The sequence below is a fragment of the Bufo gargarizans genome, unplaced genomic scaffold (genome assembly GCF_014858855.1).
Source record: "Bufo gargarizans isolate SCDJY-AF-19 unplaced genomic scaffold, ASM1485885v1 fragScaff_scaffold_625_pilon, whole genome shotgun sequence".
In the NCBI taxonomy this organism is placed as follows: domain Eukaryota; kingdom Metazoa; phylum Chordata; class Amphibia; order Anura; family Bufonidae; genus Bufo; species Bufo gargarizans.
In genome coordinates, this window is record NW_025334151.1 from 277,338 (window position 1) to 283,533 (window position 6,196).

At 40.7% G+C, this 6,196-nt stretch overlaps 1 protein-coding gene across 1 annotated transcript; it reads left to right on the top strand.

Annotated features, from left to right (window-relative positions):
* The first annotated feature begins 1,273 nt into the window (after positions 1 to 1,273).
* LOC122922696 lies at positions 1,274 to 4,660 on the top strand. The gene is made up of 10 exons (XM_044273388.1): positions 1,274 to 1,414; positions 1,553 to 1,757; positions 1,842 to 1,970; positions 2,451 to 2,584; positions 2,933 to 3,090; positions 3,215 to 3,397; positions 3,489 to 3,566; positions 3,674 to 4,000; positions 4,092 to 4,198; positions 4,322 to 4,660. Exons 1-6 carry the CDS (start codon positions 1,347 to 1,349, stop codon positions 3,238 to 3,240), a joined length of 720 nt encoding a protein of 239 aa, XP_044129323.1. The 5' UTR covers positions 1,274 to 1,346; the 3' UTR covers positions 3,241 to 3,397; positions 3,489 to 3,566; positions 3,674 to 4,000; positions 4,092 to 4,198; positions 4,322 to 4,660.
* The last annotated feature ends 1,536 nt before the right edge of the window (positions 4,661 to 6,196 follow it).

Below are 6,196 nucleotides of genomic sequence, written 5' to 3' on the forward strand. Positions count from 1 at the left end.
TTTAAAGCATATAGTCTCCTAACATAGTCCTTCTTTTTATTAGGTTAAATCGAACACCTTTAATATGCCCCGTCTGCTATACGACACAGAGAAAGCTCTCTACCCACTTGAGGAGGAAATGCTTGAAGCTTAAAAGCACCCAGGAGATAAAATCTAAGTTGGCCTTGGCCAAGGAAGCACTCATGAGCATTGAGCATTGCGTCTAAAGGGACTGCCATTGACTACCAAGAGATTATGTCTCTTGGCTCCTTGAAAAATGTGGTACCCTTCCTGGAGAACAGAGACTTTTTAATATTAAACAAACCAACTGTGGGCAGGTATGTGCTATCTATGTTCACTAGTGTCTCGTGTATATCCAGTTTTCTCATTCATGCCCACATGGCTTTTTCATCCATTAGCACAATCCAATATGAGAGACCATCCAACTCTTTATCGATTTTAACAATTTAACATGAGCCATTGGTATTTGAAGTTGAAGAGGATGTTTTGGACAATCCAGCAATAGAGGAGAACGAACAAGAAATGGTCTCTGTTCCAGTGGAAGAACCTGCTGAAGAGATAACAGCCCACGAAGGCCAGGATGGAGGAGAAGAAACAAGAGAACATGAAGAAGATATCATAGAATATAGTGACAAAGACTTCCAGTTACGATTGGAGACAGAAGAGGAGGATAGAGAAGACCATATAAGTACGATCAGCCTTGATAAATAGACACAGAGGTTAGTGTATACACATAGGGGGTCATTTATTGAAAGAATAAATAAATATATATAAATGCCAATTTTTGTTGCATATATCACAGTTTTGGTCTCAGCAGTTGTTTGCGTCAAAATCTGTGACTCTTTTCCATCTTACGACACTTTTCTTGAGTGGCGAGCAAATGGGGTATTGTCTGGGTGGGTAAGAGAGCAGCCCGTCTAGCCTTTCACACTCTGACTGGATGTGCTTTACTTTACAAATCTAGAGTACTACAGACAAAATGGTCGGTCGACGTGAGAAAAAGGATGAAGGCTGCAGGACTATACGGTCGCCATTCATTGGATCATCCCATGCTGAAGGGTTTTGCCACCTATTTAAAAGATTCTTTGGGAGTAACAAACTATACTCAGGAGGCGGAAAACGTGTTGAGATTCCTTTATTCCATGAACCCACACAAGGTCAGCCTGGAATTTGTGAGAGGCATAGAAAAAGTCAACGTTTTCTTCAACAAGCTACGTGACCAGAAGCTTGCCAACCAGACTATTTTCAACTACCTGAAGAACGTATATAGATTCAAGAGATACAATATGAGAGCAACCAATCTCTCTGACAAAACGCCATAGCTGTATAAGTCCTGCGAATTCTTCATGACCGTCGCCGAAGATATACAGAAGAGATTGTCCAAAGTAATTTCGAAAGAAGTTGTCAGAAAAAGGTGAGCTAGTATTCCTTTAAATAAATATATACCTTTTTCTGCTTTTCACTTCAAATGTACTTAACAACTATTAATACCTTCCTAACATTAAGGTTGTGAATTTTTAGACACACATGAACAATCTTTGTCTTATTTTAGGTACCTTACACTGAAGAATAATATGAAGACGCCTACTGAATGTAGGAAGCTCCTGGATGTAGCTAAACCTTGCTTCTTAAACGCAATCAAGGCTGCCCAAGAACGATTCATAAAAACGCCTTCAAAACTTGAAATCATTTATTATCTTGAGGCCCTGCTTGTCCTCAAACATCTACAAAGGCCAGGTGTAGTGGCAAATATGTCTGTAAGTAAAGTTCTCCTTAGATAGATATTTTTGCATCACTTACCAATTAAGAAAACTGCAAAATTTCTCCCTCTTAACCCATAGGTTTCTAAGTGGAAAGATAGGGTCCACCACACCTATAAAGGCACTGCAAGGTCTATCATTGGTGTTCGAAATCACAAGACCGCTACACAACAAGTTGCTTCGTTTGTGCTAACTGGGGAGAAAGAAATGGTAAGATTTCCTTTTCTCTCCTTCTTAGGGTACTTTTACACTAGCGTCCGTCTTCGGAGCTGCGTGCCGGGTCCGCCGATCAGTGTGACAACTGACCGCAATTGTAGACGGACCCGGGTGCGGATCCGTCTACAAATGCATTGCAACAACGGATCTGTTTCTCCGCTTGTCATGCAGATGGACGGATCCATCCTTCAGTTGTTTTGAAATGCCGGATTCGGCACTAATGCAAGTCAATGCGGTATTATGTCCGGCCAAAACGCCTGACAATGACTGAACTAAAGGCATACTGATGCAAACTAAACAGATTTCTATCCATTCAGAATGCATTGGGATATGCCTGAGCAGTTCTTTTCCGGCATAGAGACCTTTTGACGGAACTCTATGCCGGAAAAGAATAACGCTAGTGTGAAAGTACACTTAATTTTTTAAGTTAAAATGTGGCTTTTCTGTCTTCTCGCTAATTTATTTTCCTTCCAGTGGTTTAAAGTATACTTTGCAAAAGTTAGGCCAACTCTGATTAATAGAGAGACACCGAGGGACATATTTTTCTTATCAACCCAAGGAAGGAAGATTCACAACGTGTCCAATGATATTAATCGTTACCACAGAAAGTAAGTCTCACAATTGTCACATATAATTCTCAAAGGGATTATCCAACCCCTATAATGACACCCAACCCCCCCTCCCCCCATTGCCATGGCCCCTCATATGGTTTATACTTATCCAGCTCCCCAGCACCCGCGCCGCTTCTGATCCCCGCATGGCCGCCGATTGATCCGCGTGATATGGATATCCAGCAACGGTTGTGCGTGGATCAGAAGCAACGCACGGGAGCAGGGTAAGTAGAATCCATATGAGGAACCTAGTCGTTAGGGGGTCAATATAAAGGGTCGGATAACTCCTTCAAATTCAAACTTTAGTGCTGTACATTTATTATTTTTGTCTATTTTACTTTACAGGTATCTTGTTCCCGAAATTTCCAGCCAAGTTGTCAGGAGGGTCTGTGAGAGCTGGACTACCAAATATTTGTCCCTCAGTAATATAACAGCTGAGAGGAGCTTCAGGGAAAAGACGCTGACAGACCTATGCCACGCCTGTGAACTGGTCACACAAGCCGGTACTGAGGGCAGTGATGAGTTCTGACCCAGTAATTTATTTTCTGAGGGGAAATAATACATACTTTGTAATATTGCACAATTGGCCACTTTTAATATTGCACACTTTCTATCTCTCTCCAAAAGAACTGGGCAAACATTGTCACAAGTAACTGAGGAGGTAGGGCAAAAAGAAATCCAGGGTGCCAAAAACTCTCAGGAGCAGGACAACTGTGGCGATAAAAGCAGTAATGGTGACCAATCGGATAGTTCCCACAATACTACCAGTGACTCCTTAAGTGACGCAGATGACAATATCTGGACTAAAAGGTGAAAATACCCTACACGTAACTTAATTGTCCTTTGCTAACTAATGCATGTATTACCAGGTTGTATATTAATAGTCACTAATTTATTCCAGAGACAAAGTACCAGCGTCAAGAAATTTTACAACCAGGGCAATGAGGCAGAGGCATATGGGAGAAGGGATCTCCTCCAAGTAATGGCTGACCACATTTATTAACAAAATCACAGATTGAATATGTTTTCATATCATGTTTTAACATTAATGTGTTATATCTTGTCTGTTGTTTTTTTTTCCCATAGAAAGTCCTGAAGAGCCACTAGCTGTATATTATTTATTTCTTAAATTAGTACCACTGAACCTATATGACGTTCCCCATCTTCTTCAAGCCAGACACCAAGCAGGGTACATATCTGCGCAGCTAATGCATGAAGTTAAACAGTGATGATGAAATAAAGTCTGAACTGTTTAAAGCCAAAAGTCAACTGGCCAATGTAGCTAAAGAAGGTCTCACCTTAGACTACAACCAGTTTTTCTGAGCTGTTTTGCAAAGGCCGGTGAATTGTCAATGTCATTGGACTTCTGACAAGCCTTGGGTTCCAGATATATAATAAGCCTTCTGTGCCAAGGTATGCACTTTGAATTCTATAATAATGTAGCTGTTTGCTACTCTTTTGGTGAAGTCCAAATCTCAGTCATTTTGTGTACACCTCATTTTAGGATTAATCAAGAGAATAGTCAAAGCTTGCCGATGAAGCCCGCTTCCCGAGAAACCGGTCAAGAAAAGGACACAAAAGCATATATTGTCCTGATAGAGCCCTTTTGTGGTAAGTTAATCAATCTAACGGCAGGGCCAAGGTAATAAGACCAGCGTCTAAATTGCAATGGTCCTTAGCAATGGTGTAAAGTATCTTTAGTCTGACTCAATGTGCTTTACTTTACAAATCTAGAGTACTACAGACAAAATGGTCGGTTGACGTGAGAAAAAGGACGAAGGCTGCAGGACTATATATTGCCATTCGTTGGATCATCCCATGCTGAAGGGTTTTGAGTCCTATTTAGAACATTCATTGGGAGTGAACATCCATTTTACCAATCAATTTATTCAATGCATATAGTCTCCTAACATAGTCCTTCTTTTTATTAGGTTAAATCGAACACCTTTAACATGCCCCGTCTGCTACACGACACAGAGAAAGCTCTCTACCCACTTGAGGAGGAAAAGCCTGAAGCTTTAAAGCACCCAGGAGATAAAATCTAAGTTGGCCTTGGCCAAGGAAGCACTCATGAGCATTGAGTCTAAAGGGACTGCCATTGACTACCAAGAGATTATGTCTCTTGGCTCCTTGAAAAATGTGGTACCCTTCCTGGAGGACAGAGACTTTTTAATATTAAACAAACCAACTGTGGGCAGGTATGTGCTATCTATGTTCACTAGTGTCTCGTGTATATCCAGTTTTCTCATTCATGCCCACATGGCTTTTTCATCCAATAGCATTAGTTAAATATTCCTATTGTGTCCCTTTGGAATATTTAACTTAAGTAGATATCCTCTTTCAGAAGAAGAAAAAATCATTCTGCAAAAAGGGTTGAAATTTGCTCCCAGCAATGGGATCAATAAATTTGGCCTATTCCTAGACCTCCATAGGTACATCAGAAAATTTAATATAGCAAAATACCATCTTAACATCCAGCCCCCGCAGGTAACTAATAGTGAAAAAATAGTGGGGGTCGCACATACTGACCTCCGTAACAAATCTAAGTTTTGCTCTAAGAATAAAAACAATGAGTGCATAGATGCCTTCAAAAAGAGTCTTTTGAATGGTCTGGAGAATATTAACAACAAACAAACAAAACATAATCTATCCTATAAAGAAAAGGAGGCTTTAAAAAAACTAGAAAAAAATGACCAAATTGTCATAAAACCTGCCGACAAAGGGGGGGGGGGGGGGGGTGTAATGGATGTGGAACAATATACGTCAGAAATGAATAGACTATTGTCTGATAAGGACACCTACTTGGTACCTAAAAACAACCCACTAAATATTTATAAAAAAGAACTTGATATCATACTGAAGAGGGGTTTACAGAGTGATGTTTTAAACAAAAAAGAGTTTGACTATCTTTCCATCAAAAATCCAGTCACACCGGTCATATATTTCTTACCCAAAATGCACAAAGATCCTGTACATCCTCCTGGGAGACCTATTGTTTCGGGGATAGATTCCCTGAACAGTAGAGTCTCGGAATATATTGACTATTTTTTGCAAAAACATGTAACAATGGCCCCCTCCTACCTAAAAAATTCTGCCAGTGTCATTAGTCTGATTGAAGAAATGGGATTATCACAAGGTACCATCTGGCTGGCCACAGTCGATGTCTCCTCCTTATATACCTGCATACCACAAGAACTAGGTATAAGAGGAGTTAGAGAAGCTCTGGATAGCGATGCCCAGATGGGGACAGCACAAAAGAACTTCGTTTTGGACTGCGTAACTTTCTGCCTCACCCACAATTACTTCTTATATAGTGATCAGTTCTATCTCCAGCACTCCGGCATGGCGATGGGGGCGAAATTCGCCCCCAGCCTTGCAAATCTGTTCATGACCATGTGGGAAAGAGGGAGGATAGATACGATCCTCAATAAAGACCTTGGAAGGGGACGACTTTTAATTTGGCGCAGATACATCGATGACTGCCTCCTCATCTGGTCAGGCTAAAAAGAGGGACTCGAGTCCTTCATAACGGACATTAATAAGAATCATTTTAACCTCAAGTTTACCAGTCATATTAGTGACACCTCTGTCGATTTTTTAGATTTAGTC

What these genes read in the sequence shown, in the direction of transcription:
- LOC122922696 (XM_044273388.1), top strand. Translation starts at nt 1,347, where the DNA reads ATGACCGTCGCCGAAGATATACAGAAGAGATTGTCCAAAGTAATTTCG. An exon ending in GTGTAGTGGCAAATATGTCT is followed by an intron (nt 1,758 to 1,841) that starts GTAAGTAAAGTT and finishes CTTAACCCATAG; the next exon opens with GTTTCTAAGTGGAAAGATAG. An exon ending in ATTAATCGTTACCACAGAAA is followed by an intron (nt 2,585 to 2,932) that starts GTAAGTCTCACA and finishes TTTACTTTACAG; the next exon opens with GTATCTTGTTCCCGAAATTT.